Source organism: Micropterus dolomieu, linkage group LG21 (assembly GCF_021292245.1).
Source record: "Micropterus dolomieu isolate WLL.071019.BEF.003 ecotype Adirondacks linkage group LG21, ASM2129224v1, whole genome shotgun sequence".
Classification (NCBI taxonomy): Eukaryota; Metazoa; Chordata; class Actinopteri; order Centrarchiformes; family Centrarchidae; genus Micropterus; species Micropterus dolomieu.
Genome location: NC_060170.1, coordinates 25,110,218 through 25,127,487, shown reverse-complemented (window position 1 = coordinate 25,127,487; position 17,270 = coordinate 25,110,218). Strand labels below are relative to the sequence as shown.

The window sequence follows — 17,270 nt, the reverse complement described above, 5'->3', positions numbered from 1 at the left end:
TGGAATTAGACATGGAGGTGTGGTCCAAAAAGGCATTTTTAGATTCGATCAGCTGAGGCAGCAGAGAGTGCTGTCTGAATTCTAGCTCCGGTTTAAAGCTAAACTTAGAATGACAAGCTGTCAAGATTTGGACTGTCAACAAACCTCTGAGGTCTTTAAACAATGTAGCCTGGGATACACTCTTGTATAATCCTGGACACTCTTGCACTTTTCACCTCAGAACTGTGATTGGATAGTCGATTATATTTCATTTTAGCGTGAAAAAATTTGAATGGATTTCTAAATACATTCACCTCAATTCCATGCTTTCCTAAAATCCAGTGGATCTGATTTGCGTTTCTTCTCAACTATGTGCTCCTACTGGACAAAAATAAAATGCAACCGGCCTGTGGAGAGTGTTTTTATGCTTCCTGATTTGGGTGTGACATGGTGAACAAAATGTATTTTGCGATGAAAAATGAAAAATAATCCACTCTGACAAAATAAAAAAGAAGAAAAGGCACTTGATGATGATGCATACATTGTTTACTTTGTTTGTAGGGTTTCCATTTCATTAGGCATATTGAATGTTTTTATTGAACCATTCGGACTTCATAACTGAGTTTATTGTCTAGGCTGTGGTTTGACAGACATTCACTTGCCTAAGTGCTGGCGTCAGATTTAGATCAAAGTATCTTATTCGTGCTCCTGATCCTTTGTTGACTGACATTTGAAAAGACTCACTGCTTGTGTAGAGTATGTGTCTGTGTGTATAGTATGTGAGCATTTCTAATTGATAACAATTTTGTAGATAAAAGATGTAAATGAATGTAAATATCAACCATATGTAGAAAAAAAACCCTCAGACCTACTTGTGTAATTTTGATGCAGAACAAAAATATGGATATGCATTTATCCATTTATTTCACACCTTCCTAAGGTACATGTGACCTCTGTGGGTAGTGGTGTAGTAGAAGCAACCTTTTTCCCGCTCAGGTTCTGCTGTACTTAGGGCCCAGCTTTGATTCAGACCTGTTACTGTTTGTGGCCTGACAAAATTATCATCCAGAGCCTGGATGCAGATAAAGCTTGTTAAGCTCATTTAAATCCAGCAGCTGCATTAATATCTTTGCAGGACAATCCTGAGTGTATATTTACTCAAACGTTTGAAATTCATTTACCCATCTTCTTGAAGTCAAAATGGTGCTGTATTCTTGTAAAATACATATTTAATATAGTCATTTTTTTCATGTTTGCTGATATTCAACAATATGATGCAATTAGCCGTTTATATGCATGATGAGAATGCAATGATGAAATAACATTAAAACATTAAAACAGCCATGACAGAAAAAAAAAATAAAAATGTTATCTGGTCCATTGGACCTCTGGCAACAAATAATGTATTTGCATACAGTTGTCTTCAATTTTTTACATTTTACTGCAGTCTTGGACTGAGCCTAACTGAACTGTATCCAAAGTCATTAGAAATAATAGTCCTTGTGTTGTAACTTGACGTTTTCAGAAGTCTATCGAAAGACGAAAATCTCCTTATCAATGAGAAATGTGGATTTCACATTGCCAGTTTCGCTTCCTTCAGCAGTGTGCTAATTACCCCAAAGCGTCCTGGGTTCCGACAGCTGTTTTGCAGATCTCTAGGGGGAAAAAGAAACAAATTTTGGGAGCTTTATGCTGCTCAAAGATGGCCCTTGAATTGAAATGGAAAAATGTCAAGTGTACTGCTTTGTAAAGAGGGAGATGAGAAAATTGAAAATCCTCCTTCGGCTAGCAGACTTTCTCATTGCCTGACAGAAGCGCAGCCAAGACAATCCCTTGCATAACCTCTGAATTATTTACATATTCCGGTGGGTGTGCATAAACATTACTTTTGTATGCCTGGCTGGGTGAGAATGGACATAAACATTCCTTGACAGCTATCGTCTTACAGCGTTCGGCGTCAGGCCATGTGATGGAGGAAAATCCATAGGGACAGGGGGGGACAGTATCCACAAGCAGGATCGATATTGATTGCAATGCAGGGACCACCGTTAGTTTCATGTCAGCGGCCATCCTAGCGTTGCTTAGCTTATTGATCATTTAATAGTTTTTGCCAGGACACTCAATGGTGATGCAGGAATTAATCTTTAACATCTACCTTCCCACTGTCTATACGAATAAACCTGCAGAGTGCATAATGTCAGGCCAATCAAAAATGCAATGGCCTGACATTATGCACTCCGCAGGTTTAATCGTTCAGTTTTTCAACCAAATGTGTTAAATTTTGGGCTAAGATTAAAAAGTATCTGCCATGAAAAGGCAGATTTGCATGCAAGTCTTCAGGAGCTGTTCTCTATCAATACCAGTTAAAGGAATGTCTCTGTAGCATGCTAATACCAATGGCATAGGATAGTTGAATATAGCCCGATGCTTGTTTCCATTATAAATGAGGACCTTAGTTTGGGATTCACGTCAAAAGAGAAAATAACCTTGGATCGTTCTTGTCCCCTTTCTTTTTCTTAGTCCTGTGTGTTTAATTTTTCAAGACACCCATCATTACAGCTTTGTTTGTAAGTTCTTGACCTATTACATATACTCCTTGTCATTCAATAACATAGTTTGCTGTGTACATTCATGTTGGAGCTGCTCAAATGCTTCATCTGAACTGAACATCCTCCTGCAAGTAACTGAATAAAATACAATAAAAACAACTGAACTGACATATAGTAATCTGTGACTTCTGTGCCATCATTGCAGTTTTTCACCACCTTCCTCAAGTTGTTTAATAATTCAACTTACGTTTTTCACACATGTGAGTAAGTAAACACTGCAGTACTGTTTACTCTATAAATGGAAGCTTGATGAAGCTTGAAGTGTCACCTCTTGTTTCTCTCTTTCATCTCCTCCTTTTCCGCTGCCAGAGTGGCTGCATGTGCTTTGGCTTGAGATGTATCATCATCACTGTGCTTGGGCTGTGGGGGGAAAACTGTTTCATGAGTGCTCAGAGACAGAGAAACATTTGCTCATACTGTGAGTCAAAGGTTTAAAATATAATTTGATATGAAGGACTTAAGTTCCACACAGTCTAAACCCATGTATTGTTTTTATTTTCAGCAGACAAGAGCCACCGTGCAACTAGCTCATTATATCTAACTACAATGTGTTTTCAGTGCTGTTGGTATGTAAGTATGAATAAGCCCTTTCAGTAGCTGAATATCAGTCAAACGTGGTGCTCACTAACCTGATAAAATAAGGTCAGATTAGATTTTAGGAATTAGAGGAGAAGATTGATACCATTCTTGTGTCTGTACACTAAACACAAAGATCCCACCAGCAAGCCAGATATTTAGCTTAGCATAAGTACCGGCAACAGGGAAACAACTGGCTCAGTACAAAGGGAACAAAATCCGCCTACCAGCATCTTTAAGCTAACTAATTTGCACACTATATCGCGGCTATTTTTGAGACCCCTCTGGGTGTGAAAGCAAATACTTTCTGTGGTTCCACTGGAACAGAGGCCTTAAGTAGCCTCAGTAAATGGTTTTATAAGCAGTTCACTGAAGCATGATGTCTTCTTACCTGAAACCCTTTACCATTATCCAGCAGATATTACCACTGATACAATTTATTTTCAGGCAGTTGTGGCACAGACCAGTGATTCCCTTGATTGATGATATTGCTTAGGCTAAAAATATGCTCTCACCCTTCAAAGAAGAGTGGGTCACCCATGTGTCTATGTCCTTCAGACATGGACTTTATGGCAAACCTCTTGGAATCTTACATCCAAAGCCCATGTTCTTTGTGACTCAAGCTTCCTCCAGATATTTTTAGTTTTGGCTGAATAGATTTTAAGAGGTTTATCTAGACTGAGCGGTAGAGCATGGGGGCCGACAAGGGCCGGCTGATACTGCTTACTGCTGAAATGAACACTTCACACAAGATTTATTATCACTGCTGACACACAAAAAAAGATTGCCTTTAATCACTCTTGTCAGGAAAGATACTCATCAGGAATACCTACATTTGTCTTCCTGTTTCATAACAGAACGTACGGTAACGCCATTTACAAGCTCACTAATAAGTAACCCCCCCCCATATTTACATCTCAAAAGATGCAATGCAGAGTAGTGCCAAATACCTCCAGTGTACTATGGCTGTTTATTTGATTAACCTGCCAGCAATGGAGAAGTTGATTGATTGAGCTGCTTATCAAATCAAACCAAACCAGTTGTAATTAACTCAGTTCATTCAAGATCCCTACAAAACAGGGTAAAACCTTTTAATCAGTAAATACTAATCTTGGCCCACCTTTCTGTTGACATTTTGCTGGTACTAATGGTTAACGACTGCAGATGAGCGACAGGAGGGAAGAATGTTGTCATGATGTGTTTACTCAAGTATTTGATGATCAGGGTGGTGGAGGAGGAGGAGGGTGGCAGGACTTCCTCATAACTCACATCGTTAAAATCCTGCAGGTGAACAGCCTATTGATCTTTGCACAAGAAATATAGTCCTTCCAAGCCATTTGCCTTTTTTGATATGTGGCATTGTGGTGTGAAAATGAGTTGCAGAGGTCTTTGGGAAGAAGATCAGACTCGCACACTTAAAGGACCAGTCCTCAGCATAACGGTACATTTGTAGTTTTACTTTTGCCTGTTTTGTATCGAAAGCATGAGTCGTTGCAGTTCTGTTTGTCATAACTGCAACGTGTGCGTACACAGGCTTTGAAGTTAAGACCACAGTAAAGGGTTGAGTGCCATATCTATAAATTGTTCTTTAGTCCCAAAGCCTCAGCCAGTGAAGAAAATATTTGCTCAATCTGAGAAGAAAAGCTAAGTTAAGTCTTTAACTTGCTGGCTGGTGAAACTCTATCCTTGATCTCAGCAGTTATGTAACATGAACACAATTTAAATGTGTCAAGACTTTAAGGAATACCTTTAAATAAACTATAATCAAAACTAAATCCTGAAAATCTGAATAAACAAAGCGGTCTATAATTAAAAGCTGCATAAAACCCAGCGAGAACCATGAGTCTGTTTAAATAGCACCCTGCTAAGCACTCTTGATTTGAAGAATCTGTAAAATTAAGTTAAAAGGAGCCTTGCTGAGCTAGACTTAGAATATTGGATTGTTGGTTTGAAAAGTTTGTTTTTGCATTCAAAATTTGCGTGATTATTTGTGTCTTCAGCTATTACAGTGGTGCCTGTCTCAAATGAAATTATTTTACTTTATTTTTGACACTGACTGATGCTGTACTGAATTAAAGACTTAGAAAGAGTGGAAGTGTGCAACTGCTGCAGATGTATGTAGGATTACTTGCACACTCATTAAGTACTGAATATGACTCAAAGGCTACATTCCTGGCTAATTAAACAATGGTAATAAGCTATGAGAAGAAACGTTTAGAATCGTGTGAAAGCTCATGTCATTCATTCAGTTGAGCCTCATATGTATCACTCTATTATGCATTCAGCACAAACTGACAAAAATGCTGTAGAGTGGAACGTCAGCGGAGCGGAGCTGACTACTCAGCAAACCCAGCCAAATATTATAATTCTCCAACTGTAGTATAAATAAGAAATGCAGGTTTCTGGATGTGGGGGCTCAGGCCAGTGTTTTAGGCAACCACCAGATTGTTGCCTTGGACGTGCTCGTAGTGGAAACAGATGGGATGGGGTGCACAGTGGCAGATCATCGTTATTATGGTCACACAGTGGGGGTGAGTTATGGAAAATTTTCCTTGTGAGGCAATCATGGTTTAGTCGCTCTAGAAAACTAAAAAAGAAAATCAATGGATGGGACATAGTAAAAGTACAAAAAAAATAGGAATACTTTTGATGTGAATACAATACCTTGACAGCTGTTTTTTCTTCTTGTTGTTTTATTATTTAGATACGAAATATCCAGTGCTATTATAGCGGTTGTGGAGTTTGTCTTGATTTTCAATCACAACATGCCCAAGTCGTTTTATTTTGAACATCACAATCATAGCACAATCAAAATCTCATTTTCAGTGCATTTGTAATGTTCGCACTCAGTGTATACACTGCAGAAAAAGTATTGTAATAATAAGCAGAACGACAAAGTGTGTGTGTGGGGGGACGGGGTTATGGGGGGGGGGTATATAAGAATAAGCCGATGCTAGTGGTATCAACAGCCTGGGTCTGAGAAAAGAGAGAAATACAGAAGCCTGCTGGGGGAACACATAACTCCGCTCTGTGTCTCATTGCTGAAAGAGGAAGTGAAAAAGAAGACACAATGCAATATTCTCTTTGGAATTAATTCACTGTCTCTTCTCCAAGAGCATATCATTTAGTGTTGCTTGCCTTCCTTACAGTCTCAATCTGCCCCTCGCTCTCTCTGTCTCTCCCACTTTCTTCACCCATCTCATTTACTATCTCACTGTTTCCATCCTGCTCTGTGCCTCCCCTCCCCTCCCCTCCCCTCCCCTCACCACCCACCACCACCACCACCCTTCTAACCACCACCACCACCTCTTTCCCTTTACTTTCTCTGCCTTAGGCCTTTGTTAGACTGTCTTTGTGGCGAGTGCAGAGAGAATGAGGGAGGCCTTGAACACGACTCAAGCAGTCTGATTGGGAGGGAAAGCACGAGAACCCGGAGACATGGTGGATGAGAGAGGGAGCGGGTGGATATGAAAAACTTCTTCTCCCACTGTGAGAGACAAAGGGAATGGGAAAGGAGAGGGAGCTTACTGATAGAAACACAGACAGACAAGAAAGGAAAAAAAAGTGGTTATCCCTTATCCACTGTTTTAAAGAGGTTAACCTCATTAAAATTGTGGTTATGAAAATGCTGAGGGTACGATAGATAATAAAGCCTCATGCCAATGGTACATTCTCAGCCTGAATTCCTTCAACCATTAAGTTTCAATTTGAGATTATTTCTGCATCCTAAAGGTGCTGACCCCCCCCCCCCCCCCCCCCCCCCCCCCCCCCGTTCATTTGGATGAAAGGATAAAATCTTTCTGCCCTTCGAGGTGCATATTATTGCTGGAAGAGGAATAGTGGCCACTCCTCTCCAACTTCTGCTTGAAGTAAAAACATGGTGCCCGTTTTTTAGTGGCTGAAATAAAAACAGCAGTAAATGAGTCAGATATGAGAAGGTCACTGTGTTTTCCAGCCCGTTGCTCATCCTAAATGGGTCCCCATGGCCTAAATGAGGATGGATGTGAGCTGAAGAGGATTCACTGGTCTGAGCTCAGGCTCTCGAAACGCCAAGGGAAAAACAAGGGCAAAGGAGACGAGAAGAGTTGAGTTCGAAGGAAGACTGGCTGTGGTGTGAGGTTTAGATACACTAGTGTGGAGGATTTACAGAATACAGTGGTAGGGGCTGTGTTCAGTGTGTAGGCTGGCAGCAGAGACTGGGAGGAGGTCAAGGAGTCTGTACTTACTGTACAGATTTACCAGCAAGCCTCTGTGCCGGTGACCGAACACCCTCTGATCATCTGTTGTTTGATTTTCTCTCTCTCTGGCACAGATGAAACGGAAGCCTAATGGGTAGTTTTGTCTGTTTTATGACAGTAAATGCACACTAGCTAGACAAATGAAAAGAAAATGAATAATGTTTTTCTTATTTAAATAGTAAATTTTTAATCCAACTAGTTGTAGTTCAAGCCATTAGTCGACTAGTCATCTCACATTTATGATATTAATTTTATTCATTAAAATTTGTTTATATAATATATATTTTTCGGGGCATCGGGGTTCCAGGGTTGAGAAATAATGTTAATAGTAACATTGTCAACATCGTGCTACATTACAGAGAAAAACAAAACCGTAATAATGAACCTTTTTAAAATATACATTTTACAAGGGGCATGATGTGAGCCACCTGTTAATGACAACCATTAATGATTCTGAATGCGTCGCAACAACCTGCAAGGAGACTGAACTTTCAACACAGTATGCCATCTAACAAGTCTTGTCGTTCAACACACTGTAAATCACTTATGTACTGTATTCCCTGTCGTCATGCGGGATTCCATCTGTCTCCGGGGACCTGTTCAGTCCCTGTCCGTGTTGACTGGCAGGGTCCTGTTCTGTTGCGCACCCAGGTGCTGCTCCCTGGCAGCATTCCCCGCTAAGTCTCTTGCTTCGGGGCCTGTAAACCTCTTCCTCCCGGCGGTCTAAAGCCCCTGTGCTAGTGGTGTTAACAAACACCCACACTCCCCTAGTGTTCCAAGCTCCCAGTCCAGGCGGACTCAGCTTATAGGCTACGCTAACTGAGCTAACTAGCTAATGGCAGCCTATAGTTAGCAGCAGTGCTATGGATGTATAATAATACATCTTTAAGCGTTAATACATCCATGATCAGCAAAAATCACCTGATATAACTGACCAATGAAAATTTGGTCAACTAACACTTTAGTTTCTAAACGGTTTAGTCGACTATTAGGGAAGCCCTAAAAACAACACCATTTTATTGATGTCTTGATATGCAGGTCTAGTATGTTATCCTCAGTTATAACTTGTAATCAATGCTATGTAAGACATTTCAGGACACAGTTGTTTTCTTTCCATTAATAATCTCCCTCAATGATAATATGTTTTAAATAAATCACATTTTCCACTAAGATTGGTCTGATATGGAGATAGAGCCTGGAAACTCGAAACAATGCTCTGAACATAGGAACATAGGAATAGAGGGCGGCGTCTCATTAAGATGATAGCGGACTTTACTGTGGGTGCTGCTGATGATTTATAGGTCTTGACCAAGTGCATACCGTTATGGGTCTCTATCTACATTAAACCATAAGACACTTGATATCTATCATGATTCATGATGAGGAGCTCGGAAACACCTCAAGGTCAAACTGATAACTATGGGATGTTGGATAATGTCATCGGAGCCTTGCCCTGCTCTGTCTTCAGTTGTGGAGCATGCTCATGGAAACTTGTGGAAACAGAAACTGAGTTCACAAGTATGATACTAAACAGGATGCATGATGTCCCTTAAAAATAATGCATTCTCCCGGAAGGCCAATAACTGACCTACAGTAAATGTCACCTGAGGAGAATATCATATCCAGAATTGCAAGTCCTTGCAACAGGAGACCATTGCTCAAACCAACATCTAAACATTTTGCAAAAAATGTAAAAAGAATACATAGCAAAACATAGCATTTGATTTGGCTTGTAGTTATAGTCCCCACCATGGGTTAATCAGTGCAAATTAGAAATTGCCAAAGTGCATTTGTCAGATTCATTTAAACCCGAGTTTCATCAAAATCCAATCAGTGGGGGCTGAAATATCACACATGGCACATGAACAATCAGTGTGGTGCCACCCTTGTGGAAATAATCGAATTTTGAAAATGCCACAGCTCAGTGAGATACCTACAGCAGTTAACATTCTAGTTTCATCAGTGCCTTGTCAGTGGTGTCTTGAATGGATGGATGGATGAAATCCCAAGCTGGTCATTAAGGTCAGCCTTTCAGTAAGCTCACCAGATCATGTTTCATTTCTCTAAGTAGCTGAAGTGACTTTTCAACTGGAAAAGCAAGGGCTAGGCCATGGAAATGTCTGCACTGGTGCCAATGTCATTCATGGAGTCATGTTGCAGTATGGACACACACTTCACCTTAATATCCTTGAAATCAAAGTCACTTGCATGTTGTGTGTGTTTCAGTGACCATCACATACCACCACTCTTACACTGTTTAGACAATATGGAGATAAGTAAACAAGGGATATTTAATGTTCTAATGCATTAAAATACAGGATGCCTACAGCACGCAAAGAAATATATTTTAAGTGTTGTTAACAAGTAACTTGTGATGAGCAGCACACTATATTAAGGTAACATCTTTCTTGGGCCATAGAGACTGATAAAAATAGGTTAAGGAAAGATTGAAGAGCCTGATTATACACAGTTTAAATTCCCAACCCGTCAGGCTTGTCGAAGTGCTCCAGGAGGAGGAGGAGAGAGGAGGAAGAGTTGTCTAGTTGTCACCATTAGCAAGACCCAGTCGGTTTTTACTGTCACCAATCGTGAAGCGCACATCGTCCGGTGAGCCAGATGGACTATCCTTGAAGCTGCGTCAATGTTCACAGCCTAGCCAGGATGTTAGATGATTATACCTTCAAAACAAAAACTTAATTTGCCTTTTTTTTTTTTGCTTTACAAAAAGAAAAATATGGAGTGCGACTTCTTCAACTTAATAGGCGTCATTGAATAAATCGAATAGGCTTTTGAGTGAAACATTGTCTTGCACAATCCTTCTTAAGCATTGCAATTAATGTAAAGGATATTAGGAAAATGAAATAAACATCATTACTATTTTGCAATAAATCAAATTCAGCATTGTTTGGGATTAAAATGTATTAATCACCTGGTTTTAATTTGGAAGTCTGAACCGGAAGTGGTGACTTCCCTACCTCAGGGTGGCTTGACGGAAGTTGTCCGGGAGCATTGAGCGCACACGTCGCTCTCTCCACTACATCGCACCACTGCGGTAGGAGCGGGGAAGGCAGCAGCGCAAGGGGACCCGGCAGGCTCAGTTCACCAACAAATCCAGGTGGCGAGTGTGTCTCCGACTTTATCGCGGAGGAGGACTTTACCTGAGAGGACATATAAAGACATCTCCCAGGGCAATTCTACATAGCGAGAGAACTTTTGGCTGTTGCTCCGTGATTTTTTTTTTAACCCCATCTCCGTAACCTTGGAAGTCAGACCTGTTTATTGTGAGAGAGGATGGGACCGCTACTCCTTTCCATCGCCCTGTGTTTGAGCGCCGCTGTCCCGCAGCATGCGAAAGGTGAGCGGAAAAAAAGTGTCTAGCTGTTATTATCGTTGTCAAAACATTTCACACGGCTGTCCCTTCCGCGTGGGAGTAGGCTACCACAAAGCGGTCAATAGCGATCGGAGCAAATTTACATATTGACAGTGACTTGATCATTTAAAAAAGGGGGGCGGCGGTGGGCACAAGAATAGCTGAGCGAAATGGAATGTGAGTCTATGGAGACACTGTATTGTTTGCGGAATTAGTACGAGCTGCCTATCGGCACGGTTTGGCAATAGAAAACTACCTCTTGTAATCTGTGCACCACTCGTTAGTTGGTTTACTTGTGTTTAAAGGGCACTTGTTTGGGTCGATGAAACAGATAGCCTAATTCATTTTATTATATCCGTGCCTAATATCTCAGTGATAAGGGGCCGTATCAGTCCGTACATCAGGCGCGCACATTTAAGGTAGAGATGTGCACTGCTTCAGTATTTTGTGCGCCCTCACAATGGTAATCTTCAGCTGTTTGCTTCACTCCTCTGTGATTCTTCCACTGGATCAACCCCCCCCACACACACACAAAAAAAAAAAAAAGAAAACACGTATAGGCACTGAATTAAGTAAATGGAAATATTTCTTTGATGCTTTGGACAGACCTAGATGCAATCACTTAGTGGAGATATGCTAGAGAGCCTCATGTATTAGTGGCATGGCAGCACCATTATTGACAAGGATGACACCTGGAGAAGGTCAATTGTGCATTGCAAGTCTAATGTAGAGTGTTACCAAAAAACTGTCAGACTGCCCTATGTTAAGAGGAGGTTGTTGAAAGCTTATAGAATCACCTGACCCACTGGACCAGCATTCATTTCACATGCACACACCTCCTCCTTTTGTCCCTCCAGTTTCGTGGTGATGGGAATATTTAAGCTTTCGCCTGCTGAACAGTACCTGCGGGATTTGTGTAAAGAAAGCAGTATAGCCCTTATAGAAGTGGGTCATGCCATCCTCCCTGTCTCTTTTCATTTAGCAATATGGTTGCCTCGGGAGTCACACATGTCAGACAGACCTCAGTCTCTTCACCAGGAGAGTGCCTAAAGCAGAGTTTCTAAGGCTACTTAAACCTCACGGTGTCAACTCAGAGTCAGCCGTTACAAGACGTAATGCTCCCCGGTAGGCTGGCATAATGAATGCAGAGGAAAAGCGGGGAGCTGTGGTGCCGTGGGTCTACTTGTTTCAAGGCTCAGCGAGTTAAAAATACATCCTGAACTTGTCCCGCAATTAAACATACCCCAGTTAAATTTGTATTGTATATAGTAAAGGGAGTTTTGTCTATCTGTTTCCAAACTGAGTACAACTGTAACCTCATCCACAGCGAGGAGCCGAATTGAGGAGGAGAAGGAGGTGGATGGAGGGTGTTCACAGTATTTGATCTGTGTGTGAGCATCCTTATAGCCATAATGGTCACCCTGGTAGCTATTTTGGCGACATAACTGCTCAGGCAAACATCCCAGGGTCAGACTGAAAATGGCTCCAAAGGTCCAACTTCTTTCAAACTCCCTGTCACAAAGAAAGAGTGCAATGTGATGATTAGAAATCTCTTTTTCTATTGCACAAAAGATACATTATAGTTACCTTTTCCTGTTGCTCAAAGGTTGCAGTCTGTCTCTGAAGACACTTGCTAACAAACACTCTATTGAGGATGTCACCGGGCACCTCTGTCCACTGAAAAACATTGATGAGGTAGAAACATTCACCTTCAGGTGAAACAGGCAGCATTGTTCCAAGCCAGTGTGCAATACATCACTTCCTCTGGTTGGTTACTGGTGCTGACTCTCACACATTGTTTGGGATTCTGCCTGTCCGCCTGGACAAAGCACATCACTGCACCAGTGGGCCCTCTGTATGGAAATGTAAGATGCTTTTGTGCTTGTTTAGAGAGTCAGTTTTAATTAATTTTATGCATCTTAATTTTAGTCTCATTCTTGTCATAATAGCTGTGCAATTAGAGCCTTTTAGGCAAATGGACAGCCTCCTGGAGGGGCGATGTGATTGCCTGGCTATTGGTGAATCAAGATTTGTGTTAGTATTGTTGGTCACTGTTCATTTCGCTCAAATATTTCACCTGCTTAACACATGTGAAGAATTTTGTCAAACACAATACGCCGATGTGGAAAGGCGATTTCTAAAGTGGTTGTGGATTTAGATTTGGCTTGATTAGTTGCTCATCATGCTCACAGACTGTAGATTTGTCAGTTTAAAACTTGAGAGAAAGACTGACAGAAGGCTACTTCCTTGCTAGCAGGGACGGCATCTGGCTCATTTGGATAAACAATAGACCTGGATGGAAATGAGGGGGATGGAAATGTTGGCTGGATGTAACTATATACTGCTTGGGTTATCGTGGAGCCATAGAACATCAAAGACGCAGCACAGACTAATTCACTCACATTGTGCTCTGACACATCGGTTTACTGCAGCATATGTACACAGTGGGCTTTAATTGTCATGAGTTATTTGATGCATTGATCATGGCAGACCTCAGATTTGTAAACAAGTGGCTGCATCAGTACAGCATTTGCTAGAGCTGCCGTGATTAGTTGATAATTTGATTAGTCAAATGACACAAAATTTGTGAACAACCATTTTGATATTTAATTTTTTTTTGTCATTTTTTAAATAAAAATTCCAAATATTAGCTGGGTAAAGCCTCTCAAATGTGATGATTTGCTATTTCTGTGTCACAGCTGATTGTAAGCTGAATATTTTTGGCTTTTGGACTGTTTGTCAAATAGAACAAACACTTTGAATATATTATATTACGGCTTGGGAAAGCATAGTGGGCACCTTTCACTGTTTTCTGACGTTCAAGAAAAATTATCCGCAGATTAATCAATAATGAAAATAATTGCCTTTTCTACAAAAGCCCTTAGAGACAATATACATGACAAAATGAATTGTTAGATTGTCCTTGGCTTTCCTTTAAGTGAAATAATTTAAGTCAATTGGTTATCCCTGTTTAGATTTGATATAGAGCTTATGTTTGCAGAACAGTTGCGGATACGGAGGATTTTCTCCTTAAATGCATGCAGATGACAGCGGTCTAAAGCTTATTACATTTACCGGCCACTGAAGGTTATGGTTGATGTACAGGTGACGTTTATTAATGAGGACTTGCAACCTGCCTCTACAGCTCTCTTCACTCTGGTTTTTAAATGGCACGGTCTTCAATCAGTCGAGGGAGGTCAGACCTCTGTCAGATCGGCAGCCATGATAACCAAAGGAATCAAAGCATCTCATTGAACGACAACCCTCACATAAAGAAATGTCATCACTGAATGTCAAAACACAGGGATTATTCTTTCCACAAAGCTGTCTCCTGCTGCTATAGCGACATTGGCCAGTCTTTATCTGTCTTCTGTTTGCTGAACTTGATTGGGCTATTGGTTGTCATTGCAGATGTTCCTTAATCCCATTAATAATTGATGGGGAGTTCATTTGTCTCCTATGCTGACAAGTTAATGGATACAGTACTATTTGTCTTTGCTGTATTCTGGCCTCTGTTGTCCTGACTACATTTCATGCTTGACTTATTGGGAAGGCACTAGAAGGGCGGTTATAGAGGTTGCAAGGACACACCGTGGGGAAGTGCTTACCAAAGAGCTTTAATAAGGCCCTGACATGAGGATGGGCAGCACAGTAAAAATAATATGTTTGAGCCACAACACCCTCATAAGCTTTCAGACAGAAACAAAACAACTATGTCACTGTTGTTTTGTTATGTTTTTGTATCCAATCTTCTCCCTTGTAACTGAGAAATCACCTGACTGGTAAGTGGTCTCACTCAACTAAAATATTGGTGTTGGTGACGTACCAGTGCCTTAGGCCCAGTTCTAGATTTTCAAGGTGACTTCAGGCTTATCATCATCTGCACATGTACATCGGAGAGTAAAAAAAAAGGCACAGTGTTTAAACACACCACACAGACCAAAGAGAAATACAAAAGACTTATCAGCTGTAACAATAGCCTCTTTTCATTCAGACATTGCCTGTTTTTTTCCCCTCAAATCCTTAAATCCGTGCCTCAATGTTTCCATTCACAAAACTGTGGAAACAATGATTCAGAATTTTCCCAGACACGTTAAAAGTCTAACGGTAACTAAAAGCACCATGCAACATAATGACAGCTGGCTTAAGCAATGATCTTCTTAGCATTCTGTTAATGCCAGTGTCAAAATTCAGACCATGGCTGTGCCAGGAAGAGGAAAAAAAAGGGCCTCTGGACCAGTAAAGAGATTATATGAACGTTTCGTTTGTAGTGTCATTTCATGTTGAGTGTACTTCACTTTTTCGGCTAAGAACATGCATCAGCCCATCCTTTCATAGTTTGAGCATTCATGAGACCACATGCTGGTTCTAAGTAATCCCACTGGGTCACGATTAATGACTCAATTTGTGCGTGTGTGCGTGTGTCTGTGTCCCCCCCCCCCAAAAAAAATGCAAATAATAAAATTATATAATGGCTTGGCTTGAAACACATGTACTGTATCAACCATAACGTATTGTTTGGGATTGTTCACGAGTTAGGGGAGGCTCACCACTTTCTTGACTCAGCTGTTATAAACAGAAATACAATATAAAAAGAAAAGTCATCCTACACCATCCATATAGAACACATTCACCCTGAAGTAGATAATGTAATTTTATGGAACAGTTGGCCTTAAACTGTTGCTTAGACAAAATTTTTTTCACTCGCAATACTCAGGAGGGACATTTTACAGTACACCACACTGTTCAGTATTACTGCACAGTAGCTAATCTCACTGTCAGTGGATGTTGAGGTTCAGCTGACACTTCTGAGGAAGAGTTGAATTGGCTGTTTGAATGCAGATCTAACAGACATCCTGGAGGCGCATCATTTGTAGAGGCAATGGTATGTGTCTTGACAAAAAAAAGACTTTTATGTGGTGTTGAAATAAAGTTTTAAACACTTGGTATTGAACAGTGTTGTTTGTAATTCATCTTGGTACCTCAAAGTCAAAGCTAATCATCACACAGTTACTCAACTGGTAGGACCGTGTAAAAGATGAACAGCACCTCTTTATTTACTCTCATGCATTTGCTTGTGGCTGCACCTGGGGAATATGACTCAAATTATTTTCCAACTATTATAACTTTTTCTCCATATTGGTATGTGATTTAATTATATACATTCATCACAGTGTATGCTGTGGCTTAATATAGAGGCCAGGGTAAATACTCATTTGACTCAGTGATTTCACATGTAAACACAAACAATTAAAGTGAACACTGAAATACCTTCATAATATTTATTGCAGTGTGTTATACAGCTTCTATTTTGTTCAAAGAGAACACTTGAGGCGGTCGGGATGCATTGTGCTAATTGCATTAGAAAACATTAGTTTAGACATCTCCGCCATCCACACAGTAGCCTGGCATCATCAAACACGGTGTGCATCTTTTAAATCACAACTCGAATAAGATTAGAGCGCTTTATCTGAGAAACACTGTCTAACAAATTTTCAATCGACCTTGTTCCTAAAGCTGCGGTCCTTAGCCTCAAAATGGGAAAGCATGTTTCTTCATTCTCTGTTCTTATTAACTTATACATACATAATCTATCTATCTAACAATCTATAATTTAACCAGCCAGGGTCCAATTTAGACATTCTATATTAGCTAAATAGCTGTTCACGGCAAATAAAAAGCACCCTAACTTAAAGCCTGCAGTCTGCACCGATAGGACAATGTAATTGCTGTATAAATTAATCTCATTTGCTTTTTTAAGTCTACACACTAAAAGTGATTCGGCGTGTTAAGATATTGCTAGACGGCGAGTACACGTGTGTGTACAGTGGGGGAAAAAAGTATTTGACCCCTTGCTGATTTTGCAGGTTTGCCCACTTACAAAGAATGCAACAATCTACAATTTTAATCATATGTACATTCTAACAGTGAAAGACAGAATCCCAAAGAAAATTCCAGAAAATCACATCATATGAATTTATAAAAATTGATAACCATCTGATGAGGAAAAACAAGTATATGACCCCCTACCAAACAGCAAGTATTCTGGCTCCTACAAGCCAGTTAGTCTTTCTTTAAGACACAGCCCCAATCCCAACCAATTATCTACATCAAATACATCTGCCTCACCTTGTTACCTGTATAAAAGACACCTGTCAACACCCAAACAACCAGCATCCAACATCACCACCATGGGCAAGACCAAAGAGCTTTCTACGGACATCAGGGACAAGATTGTTGATCTGCACAAGGCTGAGATGGGCTACAAGAGAATCGGAAAGCAACTTGGAGAGAAAAGATCAACTGTCGGTGCAGTTATCAGGAAATGGAAGAAGCACCACACCACCGCCAACATCCCTCGGTCTGGGCCTCCACACAAGATCTCGCCTCGTGGGGTGTCCCTGATCATGCGAACGGTGAGGAATCATCCCAAAACCACAAGGGGGGAACTGATGAATCAACTGAAGGCAGCTGGGACCACAGTTACAAAAGAAACGG

General features: G+C 40.7%; 1 protein-coding gene across 2 annotated transcripts in view; it reads left to right on the top strand.

The window, feature by feature from the left end:
• Positions 1 to 10,432: 10,432 nt before the first annotated feature.
• Positions 10,433 to 17,270, top strand: part of LOC123960406 (EGF-like repeat and discoidin I-like domain-containing protein 3) — a 124,005-nt gene continuing 117,167 nt past the window's right edge. The window contains exon 1 of one of the 2 annotated variants that reach the window (XM_046035111.1): positions 10,433 to 10,757. In XM_046035111.1, coding sequence (XP_045891067.1) covers positions 10,694 to 10,757 — 64 coding nt within the window. In that variant the 5' untranslated portion in view covers positions 10,433 to 10,693. The remainder of the gene's footprint in view (positions 10,758 to 17,270) is intronic. The other variant, XM_046035110.1, reaches the window with a different exon arrangement.